We start from the raw sequence: 17470 nt of genomic DNA, 5'->3' as shown, positions 1-17470 counted from the left end.
CATGTACGCACAGAAAAGAAGAAGTTTTGCAAGCAGAAGTTTGTGATATTCACCGGAAGTCTCAATCTTTGTCTGATGAAAATCCACCAAAAGAAAGTGACGAAAGACCAATTTTGCCCTATAGGACAGTTCTCAAGTTCATCATATAGCTTTTTATTTTTTTACATGGTGTCAGCATTTCCCACCAAAATGTGAAGGTGCACAAGTAATTCTGCCTAAATTAGGTGTCCCCTTTGGGTGTCTGATATTGTGACATTTTCAGCTCCCATAACGACAAACACAACAGTAAGTTCTCAGGCTTTTAAAACCGCGGGCCTAGGTGTCATTTCAAAATGCTTGCGGTGTGTTTTTCCGCTAACCCCAAACCACAACTTGTGGACATTAGTTAGTCAACAAGTGGTTTTCTACAAGTGATTGTATAAGTTGGAGTTCCCATTCATCTGATCTATCGGCCTAATCAGATTCAATTCATGGCAGAACGGAGTAGGTGCTGTCTGCAGTCACACACGTGGGATCCAGATCTGTGTAGGCCAGGTTGGTGCTTGAGTAATTCATGTACACGTGTCCGTCTGTCACCGTGTGAGGAAGACCTCCGCTGTGGTGTAAATAAATACATAAATAAGTTTTAAATAATTTGTCTTGGTCCCATTTTTTTATGTCACACAAACTTGGCATTTTCACAGGTATTTTAAGTATATATATTTTTTTTTATAAAACCTTAGTGAAAATATTTACATTAAAATGAAAATACAATTTCAACACATACATTAAAGGGGAAAAAGCCTCAATTTTTTTTTCTTGTAATATGTTCTGTGTAGCCCAACTCGTCGAAACACAGTTTTGGGTTCTTCCACTTTAACTGTATGTGAATAATTAAAAATAAAAAAATAAAACTTTTGCTTCTTACTTTGCTTCCTTTACGACTCTTGGAAAACCTTTTAACCAACCAACAAACAAACAAAGAAAAAACAAACAGACAAACAAACAAACAAACTTTTATATTTCCCTTTTTTTCTTCTTCGTAACTATTCTCTGTTGTGCTAAGTTGTACCTTTATCTCCCGTGCTAGTAGCGCTCCTCTTGTCTCTAAGTCCTTGCCATCCCAGCCAAAACATGATGGCAATATTCATTATCAAAGCCGAAAGAGAGAGAGCCAAGGCAGCTATTCCGATATTTGCTGTAAAAAGAAATAAATGGTTCAAAGAAAAAAAAAAAGGAAGTTCAAATCTATGTCATATACATGTTGACTGACAAGAAGTTAATGAGGTCATGGCTAGAAAAGGTGTCACCGTGAACGCTGAAATGTCTTTTGCAACTGTGAAATCAAATATTAGCTGTGGTCTTTCCACACCAAATTAAGGAGATGATGGAAAATTATGAAATCAAGTAATGAAATGTGACCAGACTGTAATTCTTTAATAATAGAATTGTGCATTTCCTGATTATGCCACCAACCTGTTCCATGAAGGGAGATGATAAAGACCGCGTGGCTGGAACTGACACTCTGGCTTAGATTGCTTTGAGCCAAGCAGCGGTACAGTCCGCTTTGTTGCGGCTCGCTCAGGGTGAGCTGGCCCCCCTTGGCCACTTTCTTCCACGTCTCTTGCTCCTGTCGTTGCCAGTGCCAGTTGTGAAAGGCCGGTGAGCTTGGTGCGCAGCAGCGCAGGCTGACCTTCTGACCCTCCGCCACCGGGAAGGCCGGTGTGGCTGTCAACTGCAGAGCAGGGAGAGTGCCTTGTGCTGAGAAAAAAAAAAAAGACGAACTATATCCTACAACTTGCGGCTTTCTGAGACGACGCGTTGAGAATAAATTGCCGATATCATTCGAGTCACAATGAAATTTACCGTCCTCAATCGTGGCGCTTGTATTGGCGGCCGTCTGTGCAGGCTGGATATCAACTGTCAAAACGATGGCAAACTTATGTATAAAAACAAGCGTACATGGTATGATGCCGTTAAATGTTACCTGTACAGAAGACGTAGCATAAGAAGAGGCCGCGTGAGAGGGTCATGCTGTTGGAAATGTCGATCGGAACTGAGTCGGATCTCAGGTGAGGATGGGGGAAGTGAGTCGAGCAAAGGGACGAGAAGGGAAGTTTTGAGTTCCCTCACGCGTGTTCCGTGATCAAACAAAAAAATGGCTTTATCAGCTTTTTGACCCATCATATGTGTTTATCTTGTTACGCCCATATGGCTGAGATTTATTTACTTGTGCTCACTAAGAAGTGGCTATGAATTTGGGGACAGCTGAACATATTACAATGCAAAGTTAAGACAAATAGTCATGAAATTGTCATACGTGTGTACACATGTACAATCATTATTCATCATCATTATTTCATGACTCATTACACTTTGGTTCATTAGTCTGCCTGCCCCAGATGTGCCATAGTCGTGCCTGTTGACTCTCACATTGCCGCTAAGGCGTTTGTGTGTGTGAACAAATGTATTTTTTATGCCTCACGTGCTAATGATCATTAGTATCTGCAGGGAGCAGTGCCTGCATGTGAGATGTTGTCAGATAACTCAAATGTTTCACAAACAGTAAACATCACACTATATGTGTTTTTTTTAATCATATTTAATTTGAAATAATCTACTAATCCAAATCAGAGCACAAAAGCTGCATCAACAATATTCCTTTAGCAAAGATGCTTGTCAGTGAGCAAGTATAATTTTAGCCAACAGAGGGCAGTCTTTACTTTTCTGTCAGCTTCCTTTGAGGTGTTTGGCTTGCTGGAGGAGGTTCTCTGTTTTTGTTGTTGTTGCTGGACTGACCAGGTATAAGAACGCTGACAGCAAAGCTCCTCTGAGGAGTGCCAAAACTCTGGGGAATAGGAAAGTAGGCTAGTAATTGGTATTAAGGAAGTATGATGATGTAATGCATTACTGTACATCTTGACTGATCTTCGCATATGTTAGCCTGGGTTATTAGCGGAAGTTACGGAGAGTTTCCGCTGTATGGTTTTGTATTTGCGATGTGGTTCTTTGCACTTTTAGGGCTTTGTTTTGCAATCTTTATCTGTAAAGTATTTATTTTTAACACTAATTTTGTAAGATGAGTTTGAAGAAAAAAACAACACAAGTTTTATCCACGTTCAGCTCGGCAGTTTAAACAAACAACAGTTTCACTTCCATTTCCCTCCATGTCACCGCGTTCACCCCGCGCGGTGCGGAAATGAGTAACGGCTCGACACGAGAAATCGCAACAGCATGGAAGAAGAACAACAACAACAAGGCCGGACACCACTCGCGTCCAGATGGGCACTCTCTTTGCCAGGCAGGAAATGGCACGGCGCTCTGTCATATTTCATTGTGGCACAAAACTGACACGATCATGCGCATGGCATCCCCTCGAAGAGTGTAACGCTTCTGTCAAAATGATGTGAACAGTAGGAACCTAATGACCAGTGTTGAGTGCGTCTGGATGCATTTGCGTGGCCTGTTTCGTCCCACTACTCCACCATGCAACCCTCAGCCCCGTGTTGAACAGATGTCGCGGGCAAGATGATACCACCCCAACGCTGAGCGGGGGACAAATTACCACGTGTGCGCGCAAACACACACACACCCGATGCAAATATAACCTTCAGATTACAGATGGCCCCTATCAGAGATAGCCGGCTGGATTTGCAAAGAGGTAAATACTGTAGGGGTAATCCAACATGGAAGCCAGAGGGCCGCGGAATGAGCACCAGATGGTACTTATATATATATATATATATATATGTGCATGCGCTCGTGTCGCAGGAAATGTTAAGCGTGATCTGGATTATGTTTCGTGCGCCAAAGATGAATTTGCAGTGCGTCACCTTGACCGTGCACAGTCTGTTTTCGGACAATAGGATCAACCTCGGCCTCGTAATGTTATGAGTCAACGCAGTGTTTGCCAACCAAGGCTCATATTTTACTCGGTACACCACCAAAGTAAAAATCACATCATGTATATTCGACGGCACAGTAGTCGGGAATAACCGAGTCGCATGCTCGGAGCGACCTTGGCGGAGCGAGCTGCGAGCCGCCTGAGTGACCGCAAGCATGCGCGCGTGACTTTCAACCTCGATTTCCCCCAGGGCGAGAAATATTAGACGGACAGGGAAGACGAGGAGGGCGGCGGGAGGCGAACTGCAAAACAAAGGCAAAGAGACAAGTGTGTTGAGAAAGCGACCGAGGCCCGCCTTAATTCTCAGACTCCGAGAGGTCGCCGGGCCCGTCGGAGCCGGCACGCCGCGATACAATCCGGTGTTACATTTCCTCCCGCACGTTCGTCTTCCTCTCCCTCCGCTCCTGTCGCTCAGGCTGTCTTTTGTCCTTGCCGTAATTTCATCTCCTCGTGCGTCATTAGCGAGCGGGCGCCTAATGAATTTTCTTATCTGTGTGAATTCAGCGGCTGTTGTGATAACGCTCATTGTTTTCACTTCTGTTATTTCCCGCGTCGGAGGCATACGAGTAAGAGAAAAGACGGAGACTAGTGGAATCGCTAATTTACACTATTCACAAAAAAAGTTTGGAGATGTAAACTGCGGATTTCGAAACTGAAGGCAACATGGCCGCCCTTTTGACATCTAAGTGTCAGGGCGACTTTCGCTCTCAAGTATTTAGTAAATTTGCGACCCGTGATGCCCTTCTAACACTGGTGTTAAGTCCCAGTAGTAACACACACACATACACACACACACACACACACACACACACACACACACACACACACACACACACACACACACACACACACACATACACGAGCCCTCACTGTAAGTGCTAAACGCATTCTTCTCACACTTTTCCCGATAACAGAATGCAAGTGGGGTGTGATGTGAGGAGAGCGGGTGAGGAAAAGTTGGAAAAAAAAATGGGGACATGGAATGGAGAGCAAGAGTGTAAATGTGAAATCAAAACAAAGCCCTCACACAAGCCATTGGAATTTGTAATGGTAAGTAGTGCCGTTGCTCTTTGTGTCGCGGCTCCCTTACATCTAGCGCCACAATCAATCCAAATGAATCTTTTGGGCCCAAGGCTTCATCCACTTCATTACTTTTATGTAAACAAAGATAAGAGGAAAGTCTACCCGTGCTGCGTTTACTGGATGGATTAAATTAGATTGAGGTGAAGAAATCCGCAGCCAAGTGCCCGCTGCATAGCTTTTATATGCTCTTTTCTATGAGACGTATGCAAGCGCGGGAAATTAGCCAATTTAATGTTGCCTCACTAATGAGAAAACACGGCAGGCCTTTGAAACGTCACTCAGGACATTTTGACGATAGAGGACCGGCAATGTAATCGAGCTGGGACAAGATCTCCCGGAAGACTTTCCAGTAATGTTGTCGAAGAATGCACTAGGTGCGACGATTAATCAGCAATGAATCAATTACGTAATCGATAAAGATTTTTGATCGTCAATTAATTGTTTTAACAGCATAAATTATTGTCCAGTTTTTAAAGAAAGGAATGGAAACGGAAAAAAAACAATTTTTTAGCCGATTAATTGATAAATCGACAAAATAATTGACAGATTGATATTTCAAATACTTCAGTTGCAGTCCTACCAAATATTTCATTTTTCTTGTTCAATAATATTCGATAGTATTTCAACAATACATATTGTTGACATCATACTGGCTAGGCCAATAAAAACATTTCTTAAATTGTAAGTTTATGTCGCCATTGTGCACTGTGTTGTCTTGTTCTGAGCTGTTAACTTGAATGTCCATTGTGGACAAGAGTCCACACAAGCCTCATTACACTGGCCTACTTGTCCAACACCCGGCCAGAAGCCATCCGGCATCTCCCATCCCACCGTGATGTTGTTAAAGCAGCCGGCATGTCCTGGGCAGTAACACAACTGCGTCTTCTCCTCGCGCATATGGCCTTGTTTTTATTTTTCTCAGCCAGTCGCAGTACAAACGAGGGCTAAATGACCGCAAGACAAAATGAAGGCGAGGCAGAAGACAGACGGCAAAGAGCCGAACTGAGCAGAGGGGTGGAAAAGAAATGAGTGATGGAATGATGTGGGGAGAAAGAGGTTGAGAGCGTGTGAAATGAGAGAAGAGAGTTTAATTTGTTTTTCCGGCAGTGTCGCGTCGTCACCGAAATGTGTTTACCAGCCCCTGCTTGGCCATTAGTGACACTCGGGTGCCCCCGTAGGAGAAACCAAATAGGTTCATAACTGCCTCATGTATTCTCCAAATGTTCCCATAGCTCGCCGTCTGTTGAACTGTGTCACTCCGTATGGCTCCGTCCTGCCTTTCATTCAATCCTCTCCCGTCTGACTTTGTAGTTTCTTCTTGCATGGGATCTGTCTTTTCCTTCTGCTCAGTCTTTGGCCAGTATCAGACGCATTTGGGATCCAGAATTACTATGCTGAGGCTTCAGGGTAGATTTGTAGTGATGGTATGGATGTTTCCGGTCTGTCATTGCCGATTCGGAAACGATTGTTTGTTTGTTGATTTTGAGCTCATGCCCAAAATATTATTGCATTGCACAATTTGGTGGCATTGTGGAGCAAAGCAACTATGTTGAACTTCGGCGAGGAGTTTCATTCATTCTTATTATATATATATATATATATATATATATATATATATATATATATATATATATATATATATATATATAAAATGCTGAAAGCCTACACAAATTTCTGTTGTCCTCGTTTGCTTCGTTTTATTACCGTGCCAGACATCTGTCTTCCCTCCCCACGTTTGCTCTGTAGAGCAACTCCACATTACCTCCTCATTGTCTTGAATTACTGCGGGAAAGACCCATCCATTAACCGACTCATGCTTTCACCACGGTAGTACCTCAGCAGCCACCGCCGCTTTTTGTCTTTCAACCCGACTGCGTTTATCTCCTTTGCTTGCAAAATGGCTCGCACAATCCGTCCGTAGCCTAAGGCGAGCTACTGGAGCCACTCTGTCAAGTCACTTAGACCTGCTCAAATAGGAGCTAGAGCTTGAACACACCGCTTTGTCTGACTGGGGCAGCAGCTAGGCATGGGACAACATTTCTTCTATGTCAAGTCGAGGTCATCACAATGCGATTGTTCATCACTTTTAAAGAGATGGAAGAATCTCTTTTGTGCATCCGTGCCAGGTACGAGCAGCTCCGCCGTTTATAAACAAAGCGGCGGCTACACCGAATCATAAAATAAATAAATGGGAACAAATGCTTCCAAGTAGAGTGGCAGGCTCTTTGTTGAGTTTACATTGTTGACCCGAAGCTGTTGACTTAGGCTGGACCTGGAGGAAATCAAGAATAGACAAATCAAAGTGAGATATAGTGGAGCCAAAAGAGAAAACAATTGTGTGGCTGTCTATCAACATGAGGATGAGTTGTGTGTGCAGTGTGTGTAAGTGTGTGTAAGTGTGTGTGTGTGTCCTGGGAGGATTTCAGCGGGGCAAGCTGCTGGAAGTAATCTTGCGGCCCTGGCCTGATAACAGCTTTTCACCTGCAGCTTCTCAGCCAATGTACAGACTGCTATCCATCCAGAATGTTTTGCTTTGCTACAGATGGAAGGCTGAGGATGATGGAGTGACAATTTTTTATTGAGAATGATGAGTTATTAAAGGAAACGGTGTTAGTCTGCCGTGATGCTCTTCTGTGTTCCTCCAGAACTGGTCTTGTTGATTTAGTTTTAAATTTCACTTTCACTTGGCTGTTTGTAGAAATGCCTGCTTCAATAATCCCAATGAGGGGGGGTAGTTTTTTGCAGCCACGACCAATTTGTCATATTTGCCTGAAAAGTCTTATCACATATTCATTGGCATGCATGTCATCATGTTTTGTGACGCTCCCGACTTAATGGGCCTTCAGCTCTCACACGACTGACAGATAATCAATGACCCACTCAGCTGGCCTGATACGGCTACTTCTTTGCAAAGGGGGGGGGGGGGGGGGCACCTCAGTCCTGCAGTGCCAGTGTAAACACTATGGATTCTCATTTGGACTTTTTGACAAAATTGTGGCACATCTCCTGTCGCCCGCCATCCATTGTGCTCTCTTATCTTGTGTTGTGTAGTCCTACTTGGACAACTAATACCCAGATTAGTACAGTAGCAACAATGTCATGCTTTGCCACCGTTTTATGGCTATTCTAAACTTTTTTTTTTTAATCTGTGCAACATTTTTCTTCATCACTGCACAATCAACATGGAATGAAATAGAATTTTGTAGCATAATAATCACAGATTGAGATGCACTGGGATAGATTAAAATAGAAGACGGATTATCAAGGGGTAGCAGCAAACAGATGGGTTTAATAAAGTAAAAAAGAAACTAGAAATAAAAGAAAATTCCCTTGCAAAATATTGGATTGCAAAGTCATCTCAGTTTCAGACACGTCATCCCTTGCCCATAATCCAATCAAACCTCAGGCTCACCGGAGCAGGTCCACTTTTAATCATGACGTTCTCAAATCAGGATGCTCGGTCAAACATTCCCAAGAGTGGGAATCTCCTTTCGTAGAATGTGAAAGGATTTTAACTGTGACTCAATTGCATATGAAAACTGCTGGATCAAATTTGACACTATGTGTGTATCTGTGTGTGATGCCCAGGCAGCAGTGTTTAATGCTGCTGTTCCACAGTCTTTTAATCCAGATTATCAGGAGTAGAAAGTCATTGACTCTGCCTCGGAGCTCACACCAACCAACCGTTTAGTGCGCTCATGCACGGACGCGCATATTTGGTATCCCTTTTGAGACCAAAAACATGAAGAGTGAATCAAAAAGTAGTTCTAAACACTATGCTGTTTGCATTTAACCTGTTAATGTGATACACCACGCCCCCCCCCCAAGCAAGATTTACTTTGGCATCACCTCAGGCCTGTCAGAGTGACAATCTTCCATCGTCCTGTAAGGGGCGCTGTGTATCTAGACAACCAGCTTTTTCTCAGACCTCCCATCCACTGCACTCCGCTTGACCCATTTCAGCGCTGCAGTCACAATGTTTTTGTTGCATCCTTTGATTTTATACTGCGAGGCAACAAAAAATGGCATCCATATTTGATTAATGCTGAAGTCCATAGCTTTTAATGCAATTCCCCAACATTGGATTTTTTCACCAAAAGGTTTCTTGTAGGTCATGAAACTATGCTACTACTACTACTTGTTTTTTTTTTAGATACTCGCCATGAATTGTCAGATTTATTTTCAACCTATATCTTTGCTCTCTGGAACATAGCTGGATGAATGTTTGGTATGATTTCATTTTTATGTTCTTGCCGGCCCCCCGACCGTCTCACAACTGGTCATTTTCTACTCAAATTGAGTCCATCAAATCTTCTCAGACTCCCCGTAGAGAGCAACAGATGAGGCTTTAGTGTCCCCCCCGCTTCAAACCTCTCTTTAAGTCTAATCATACTTTTCAAGCCCAACAATGGAGGACAAGACATCATCTCCTTGTGTCTTTCTCCTAGCATACTCCCTAGCGAAAATTACCCACCCCAACATGCTTCCTCAATGGGGGCCTGTTGTTCCCCCGTTCTCCTGCACCATGCGAGGACTGCGGCGCGGAGATATTATTTACCGCCGGCATTTAATTGGAATCGGCTAGCGTGCGGGGCGACCAACGTAGGGAGGCCGTTTTAGAGCTCAGCAAGCATCAAACGTGGAGGATGAGACTCATCAAGGCACTGTGTGTTTGTGAGTCGTTTGTAACGTGATGTCATCGCAAGGAATTTCACACACTGCCGGAGCGTTTAATGCGGCTGGTGTTGGGATGTAACCGAGGACAAAAACTTTGTCATTGCACTTGAGTGGAGTTTGTAGGCATCTATTTTTCCAACAATTTTTCACTTTTAATATTTGAAAACCGGCATCAGCATTCTTACGTTGTCATATCAGGACATTACTAACTTTTTTTGTTTTGTTTTTTTACACCAATTAAACCGTTTCAACCATCTCCAGATTTAAGACAAACTTTGATAGAGTGGGTGTCTGTGATGTTGAATCAAAATCAACCTTTTCATTCTGTCTGTTCTTTTCATTGAGCAATTCCACTAAAATGGCAAACTGATGATTCATAAGCACTTAAAGCACTTATAAAAGTTATCATTTGTTAATGGACCAAAAGCAAAATGTCATCTAAAATAGAATCTAATGGAACACGAAATGGTGACAGTGAAACAGACCTCTTAATAAAGCACTTTTGATATCAAATGTAAGCACTTAATTCCCCGCCCCTAATTAACCATCCATTTCGCTCTATCCATTTTTTCTTTGGTGAGCTGGTCTAGTTTAGCTGACTTCAGCTGAAAGGTAAGCCCATCTAAGGCATTTTGCATTGCGTGCTAGCATTAAGCTAGCAGACACCATTAGCATGCTTATGTTCAATACAGAATGTGCAATTCTCTATTAAAATTGAGCAGGAAACTGCAAAAGTTATTTTAATCAAGAAATTATTAGACCTAAGCCTCCCTAGTGGTATGCGAAGAAGAGACAATTCAGTTGTGTTTTACTTTTTAGTTCAATACACCTGCAGTTAGCACAAGATAGCAGGTAAGCATTGTATCTTGATAATACAATTTGTACAAATAAAGGCCTCCCCCCCAAGAGACGCCAGCACCATCTGCAGTTGAGTAAACACCACTATTTGCGGAAATGATACGATTAAAGACATCATCCTGTTTATGCCTTTGCCGGTGATAAATGTGTGAGGTTTTCTCAAATTTTTTTAAGCCCCTCAAGTCTATTAAAAGCTGCAAATGAGCATTCCCGTATGTGCGCCGAAGCAAGCCAAGTATCAACTCGCCCGCTCGCAGGTTATTACATACTGTCATTGTTTAATTCCTGCTCATTAAATGCTCCAGACAATGAAAAAGTGCCTCCGTCTTGTGACAGCCTCTTTGTTAACCCTCTTATCTTCCATTCTTGTTGCCTCACTCTCTCTCTGGAGCTTTTGTGGTTATTGTCAGACACTCATGGACTATTTGACGGCGTTTCCGAGCCGCCGTTAAATATTGCCGTTCATCTCTAGGTCGAAAACCTGCAAGAGAAGGAAATTTCTGAAAGATGAAGGGGGGGGGGGGGGGACATGTGCAAGCCTTGGGGTGTCACACAGAGAATGGCTTTAGCGACTGGTTATTTAAGATGTGATAACCCGCCATTCTTGCATGCAGAATTTAATAATTGTAAACAAAGGCTTATTGTACACAAGATGAAGAAAAACCAAAGTAGGATTCTATCCATGATCACACTTGTCAGTGATGATTTATTTATTAATTCTTTAAATTTTATTTTATTTATTTATAATGAAACCTACATAAGGTATCTGCAGTCTTTGCCTCTTTGCAGCAACCAATTATTTAAAACAAAAGTGGGATTCATAATAATGTCTCAACTCCTCTCTCTGCTCATCAGTATGCCACTAAATTTTCCCCGCAGAGGATCAAGAATATATGACGGAGTGTTTTTATTGAACGGCAAAGAACGTCTCCTGTACGGTGACTCGATTCAGTTTCATTCTAGTAAGCCATGTAGCAGCGAGTATATTTCCCTTCCCTTTCTCCGGATCTGCTGTAACTCCAGTTGTTTCAAGGAGCCTCATTGGAATTAGAAGAGTGTTAGCTGCTCTGACAAAAAATCAAGCCAGCGAGAGAGCTCGGGGCCCCGCGTGCGCTCACGTAAACTAAAACGCACTGCAGAAGCATCGGAGCACGGAAAAGCTGAGATGAGAGGAAGCGAGCAGACAAAAAAGCGTTCCCCGCTGTAATTACTTTCATTTCATGGCCTCTCGCACGCACACGCGCACACTCATTAGGGTTATTGCTCCTGCAGAGAGCACAGGTGCAGAGTCACGACTAAAGGAGCTTCATTATTTGGCCTCGGTGCCTCTTTCTTACCCAAGAAAGTAATAGAGACACACAATAAAATCTAGCATGAAAAGGAATAATTTATTCTTGTAAGATTTGAACTTTTTCCAAGTCCTTAATAATTGTTCCGGATTCTTACACGTTTTTATGAAAGAAATTGGCATTATCACCCAAATTATTGATCAATAATTCGTTATACCAACGTGTTCATGTAAGATAAACATGGAAACCACATCTTCTTTTTTTATTTTTTTTATTTTAACCCAGTCAAAAAGTTCTTCTGTTATCTTTTTTGCTTTGCATTTGTTATGCAGTCTTTGACTTCAATGCCCCCACAAAAACAACTTTCTTCACGATTAAAAGTGAGATAAACAGCAGGCCTGGGAATGGGAAGGGGAAAAAAGATATGCACGTAAACGTTTTGAACGTGTCCTTGTGTCTGAAATGAACTGTGCTCAACTTGAGATGTTTTTTTTTTTTATGTATGCATGCAAATCTAGGTGAAATTAGATCCAGATTAAAGTGGAGAACCAAACATCCCTGAGGTTTTAAAATTGGGCTAAAACAAATCACTCAAGTAAAAGATATCATTGATGCTAATTTTGATAGGATGGATGTATCGTCATTTTGGGGCATTTTGCCGTTCAGCATGAGTCGCTGCTCCCTCGTCGTTTAAAAATTTGAGTGGTTATTTAGTGCAATCAATTATCATCACTACACTAAACTCATCTACAGTGTGTTAGTTAGCTAGCTAGCTCCACCCTAAAAGCTAGCTGGTGCTTATCACCTTTCCCGTCTTCTATTTTATCTGCTTTGTTCCCATTTGCCTCATTGCCTTTGAGATTTTATTCGTTGCCATTTGTTCTGAGCTCCTGTCCCGTCGCTGCTAGCTTCCAGCATGCACTTATTTGTTGTGGATTAGTTATCGCCTTCAGCCAGTCTCCTTTAGACAAGGAGGCGACACAGTGTTTCAAATGAGGAAGCGCCGCAGTGGAAGAAGTAGTATTCCAGGTGTGACAAATGGTTTTAAAAATGGCTCATTGGTCAGCTAAAGGGGGTCCATTAGCGAAATTAGCATACGGGTGTGGGGGGGTCAGGGCTGGCCTCGGTACCGCCATGTGTTTGATGGACAGAAATGGACAAAGAGTACACATCTATTGTGTAGACTTACAAACTGAAGGTTGGCCGAGATCATTTAAAGAATTTGGAGGAAGTTCATCATCCACTTTGTACCGCGTATTGCTATCAGGGGTCTAGCATTAGCGGTGTGACTTTCAAATTTTTGCAATTTTTTTTCCCTATAATTCATTACCTGCTCTCCTCCTTTTATGATCATGTCTAAATAAAGGTAATCAATGAAATACATTGGCTGGATCGGTCACATCCATATACTTAATGGAAATAAGGACAGCCAAATAATTTATGTTAGACTCGCATGTTCACTTTGAGTCATCAGCCTGAGTGCTTTTATAATGCAAAGAAGGTTTACTGTCACTGAAACACACACGCACACACACACACACACACACACACACACACACACACACACACACACACACACACACACACACACACACACACACACACACACACACACACACACACACACACACACACAAGGTGTCAAGAATTCTAGTGATTAATGGGGCGGTAAATGAGATTGTTACTGATGTGTGCTAGCGAGGTGAGCCGAGGTGTGGGGAGCATCAACGCAAACAGCGTGGCGATTCCGCCATGCAAATTGGTATCTATTCAAATTTCAGCTACAGCTCTGAAAAATGATGTGGAATATAAATGATGTGGCGCTGTCAGTAAGGTTAAAGCCTTTAAACACATTGAAATATGATTTGTTTTTCAAATACAGCAAAACCGGTGTAAACCACGTGCTATTTAAAAGTAGTTTTGTGAGACTCATGACTCATGAATAGTTTGTGTGTTCCGAATAGTTTGGAATGTTTCATGACTATTTGGCAAATCTTGCATGAGAAAATATTTAGAGAATTCACGACGTCCATTTTGAAGAATATTTGTGTGTTTGCTCGCGGTAGTAGCCTAATATGTTTATTCATTTGTAAAAAAAAATGGCCTCCTCTTGGACTGTATTTCCTTCTTTTTTGTTGTCAGTGTTCCTCGCAATAATCACGCAACAAATGTCTTCAATCTGCTGTCTAATGCAGCGGATTACGGAGATTCCACCGGGATCAAAACGGGCTCTGCCAATCTGCTCTGCCGTCGCGAGTAAAAAATGGAATTAATCATACAAACTCTTCTCTTTTCACTGTGTTCACTAAATTCAATGGGAAAAATAGTCCTCGTAATTTGTGGTTCCCAAAACGTTCATTATTTCTACAAAGACACCAACCTCGTGTTCGGCCTTGCGTTCACAATGGACTCCTGAAATATGGCGCATTTTACGCGCCGATTTGTCAAACTCCCGACAAAAGGAATCATGGCCGTTCACGCGAGCACATCTCATATCGAAAATGAATGGAACATACGTTATCTATATGAGCTTTTGTTTTACATAAGGAAACCATTTGCAAGATGTAAATATTCCTGTAAGAAATCATGTCAACCCAAATAATCTGTTCCTGAAACCCAAAAATGTCACAGAAAAATAAATTTCATAAGCAAGGTGAGTACGCAAGATTTAATACTCTGGATTCTGGAAGGATTGATTCCATATATAATTGATCTCAATGGGAAATGTAGTTTTGACAGTCCACCAAACTGACTTTGACTACCGGCGCAAAAAAGTTAGCGGTAACACTCAACGAGGCTAAAATTTATAGTTCAAAGTGCAATCCTTTTATCTGAACAAAAACTCTTGAATGCAAAACACCAAATAGCATTTGACCCCAACAGCAATCTGCTTTTAGAAGAAAAAAAAAATCAGAAAAGCTTCTCTCAACAGAGCGTTCCTCTGACTTTCCTCCAAATAAATCTATACGTCCTCCCTTCTGCCCTTCTCATTGCATTTCACAGTGCAATAAAAGACCATCTTCACACGGGGGAAGCGGGGAAATTGTTGCTTGGGAGAGGCAATATATGGCTCGGGAGATAAGAGAGAGCGGAAGGGCTAGCTCAGGATATTGGCTGCTTAAGGTTCTGATTTACATTCGGAATACAGCGACGGAGCGGACCTAAGCTAACCGTCAACACATACGAACGTGCCGGCTAATTCAACATTTACATACGGCTGATTGGCAGCAGGCTTGACGGGCAGGTGTAATGAAAACCAACCCGCCTCCTCCAAAGTAAGATTGTCAGAGGGCCCACGGGCCTCCGAGGGTTTCGTCTCCTCCCGTCCATCTTGTCCTCATCACCATCCATCCACCGACGTGACATACTCGGGCCTATGACGGCTAACCTGTCCTCCGTCACGACATTGTGTGGTTGACTGGTAGATGGATGATTAAGATGGTGGCCCAGCCATCAATTTTCTTAAGGTGCAACCTGACAACATCCTTGTACACAAAGCTGCCGGATTAAATAAATAAATAAATAATTGAATGAATAAATAGATAGATAAATAAATAGGTAAATAAATAAGAATAATAGAAAATAGAAAAATAAAACATGCACGCACACACACACACACACACACACACACACACACACACACACACACACACATACGCACACAAACGCACACACACCTACATATCAATTCTCATTACCGCCAGCCTCATTGTCCAGAAAGTGGACGTTTTTTTTTTCTCTCTCCCCTTCTGGTTATCTCCATCAGCTACGCTGGCTCCAAGATAATGCTCATTTATTCCGAGCAGTGTTTACACAGGTTAAGTGATGTGCTGAGAGGAATGGCATTGGCTGGCTTTTATTCAAACACAATTGGATCTATCGCCCGGCTCGCCGCTTAATGCTTTCGTTCGGGTTTTTGGTGACAACAAGCGCGACAAGTGGAGTGTTTATCTCGCAAGAGTGATCCGGGTGAGGAAAAATAGCTTTGCGGGAAGATCCTGTTGACTTTTTGATATGAGACTTAAATATCCATAAAGCTTAAGGCCTTATAAAACACACACTCTATGGTGCTGCGTCATAAAGCTCAGCACTAAACAGGATCCGGTTGACTATTTTTTTGCATGAAGACATTTTTTCTTAGATTTTATCTTAATCCATAGTGAAGAAATTAATATATCTGTATATTTTCACTTCTTGTATCGCCGTAATACCCAAATGTCCCAATACTTTTGAACATGCAGGGCATGTCAAATGGGTGCTTTCATAAAAAATCAAAAATAAATAAAAAAACAATGGAAAAAAATGAAAATTGTGCATATGGCCACATATTTAACAGCAGAGATAACGGTTTTAAAACACAATTACAAAGTTACGCTGAATAAGCCCCGCTTCCATTGTGTATCGCTAATCCCGCTATCAGGAATTTCCTTTAAAGCACATCAGCCCAAAGTGAACTAAATAGCAAAGACATCCTTTTAAAGCGACTCTGTGAAGAAGTGCAAGGAGGTCTACTTTGTGACTTTCAATTTCCTGCTGTAATTAATTTTCCAAAGAAGAGATTAATGGACGAAGAATGGAAGCATCCGTGCACGTAAAATTTGAGAATAACCGGGCACGTGACTTTAAATCAGCATGGATTGAAAGGGGTCTATGCGCCGTTGTGGGAGTGAAAAAAAAAAACGACTTAATTTCTGGCAAACGAAAGCAGCTCCACTCATTGCATTTAATTTCAGTGGAGGCATGCTCGCAACCAGTATTTGACATTGTGCAAAAAATACAGTAATGATGAAATGAAATAAAAAATAAATTTGTCGTACTGTCTCCTTCAATTCTGCTGTGTGCACATTTTCCACAAGCACAATATTTAAACATACAAATAACCGCTCCGATATAATAGAAAATGCATTCATGTGATCACATTCACGACGCATATCCTCTGGCTGTTATGATTGTGTTTAATTTTTCACGAGGCGAGCTCATAATCTATTGATTTATCGATCGTCTCGCCAAGCGATACCATCACAAACGGGGCCGCCCGTGCCAGACGAATGGTTTCGTAATTTTTAACATGCTCCTAAATTTGATTTAATCACTTATTGTTATGAGCGCCGTGATGTCCAGGTGCAGCTGCATCAACACTTGCCTCGGTGTTGTTGACAATTATTTTTCAATGACCAATTTATGATTAATCAATTAATCTTAATTATATGTGATGATGTAAAGCTTGTAGCAAGTAAACAACTTATAGATATTGTAATTTCCTCTGCATTGAGTTTTTGTGATTTGTTTTTGGGGGGGGGGGGGTCGGGGGGGGCTTTCTGATGTTCCCAGAGTCCCTTCTCCACAAATTTGAAACGTTGCCAGGAGGTAGGAGGAACGCTCAGAGGCACGCATTTTCTTCTCAGGCCATTAGCGTTCAGTCCATTTCTTTTTCGTCTCCTGCTGTTGGTGGCACGGTCAATAGTTAATTAAATCCCTGATCCGGGACAAAAGAGGGGGAGAGCGGTGCAGTTCATTCGCCAACGTACCGTTTTGACGTGAAATAAGGAGAAATCGCAGGTGTTACTAATGAGGCCCATTAAAGCGCCGCCATACTTGCCAACCATCCCGAACGTTCCCGGGAGACATCCGTATTTCAACTGGCTTCTCCCGATGTCACTTTTTTTTTCTGCTTGCCCTT

The 17470-nt window shown here is 42.1% G+C and overlaps 2 protein-coding genes across 3 annotated transcripts in view; one reads left to right on the top strand and one right to left on the bottom strand.

Annotated features, from left to right (window-relative positions):
• Positions 1-17470, top strand: part of pacrg (PARK2 co-regulated) — a 111428-nt gene that overhangs the window by 7733 nt on the left and 86225 nt on the right. The window lies entirely within an intron of this gene.
• Positions 146-2012, bottom strand: LOC147045188 (uncharacterized). The gene is made up of 6 exons (XM_085932803.1): positions 1967-2012; positions 1846-1899; positions 1456-1740; positions 1052-1177; positions 908-935; positions 146-595 (listed from the first exon to the last, which is right to left on the bottom strand). Exons 1-6 carry the CDS (start codon positions 2010-2012, stop codon positions 469-471), a joined length of 666 nt encoding a protein of 221 aa, XP_085788929.1. The 3' UTR covers positions 146-468.

The sequence above is a fragment of the Syngnathus leptorhynchus genome, chromosome 15 (assembly GCF_054491065.1).
Source record: "Syngnathus leptorhynchus isolate UIUO chromosome 15, UIUO_Slep, whole genome shotgun sequence".
NCBI classification, from domain to species: Eukaryota; Metazoa; Chordata; class Actinopteri; order Syngnathiformes; family Syngnathidae; genus Syngnathus; species Syngnathus leptorhynchus.
Note: the sequence above shows the minus strand (reverse complement) of the source record. Positions and strands in the feature narration are given on the sequence as shown.

Bases quoted from the DNA above. Each gene is read 5' to 3' on its own strand.
- LOC147045188 (XM_085932803.1), bottom strand. From the start codon at position 2,012: ATGACCCTCTCACGCGGCCTCTTCTTATGCTACGTCTTCTGTACAG. The intron at 1,741-1,845 runs GTAAATTTCATT...TTTTTTTCTCAG, and splicing joins AAGCGCCACGATTGAGGACG to CACAAGGCACTCTCCCTGCT. The intron at 1,178-1,455 runs GTTGGTGGCATA...TTCTTTTTACAG, and splicing joins CATCTCCCTTCATGGAACAG to CAAATATCGGAATAGCTGCC.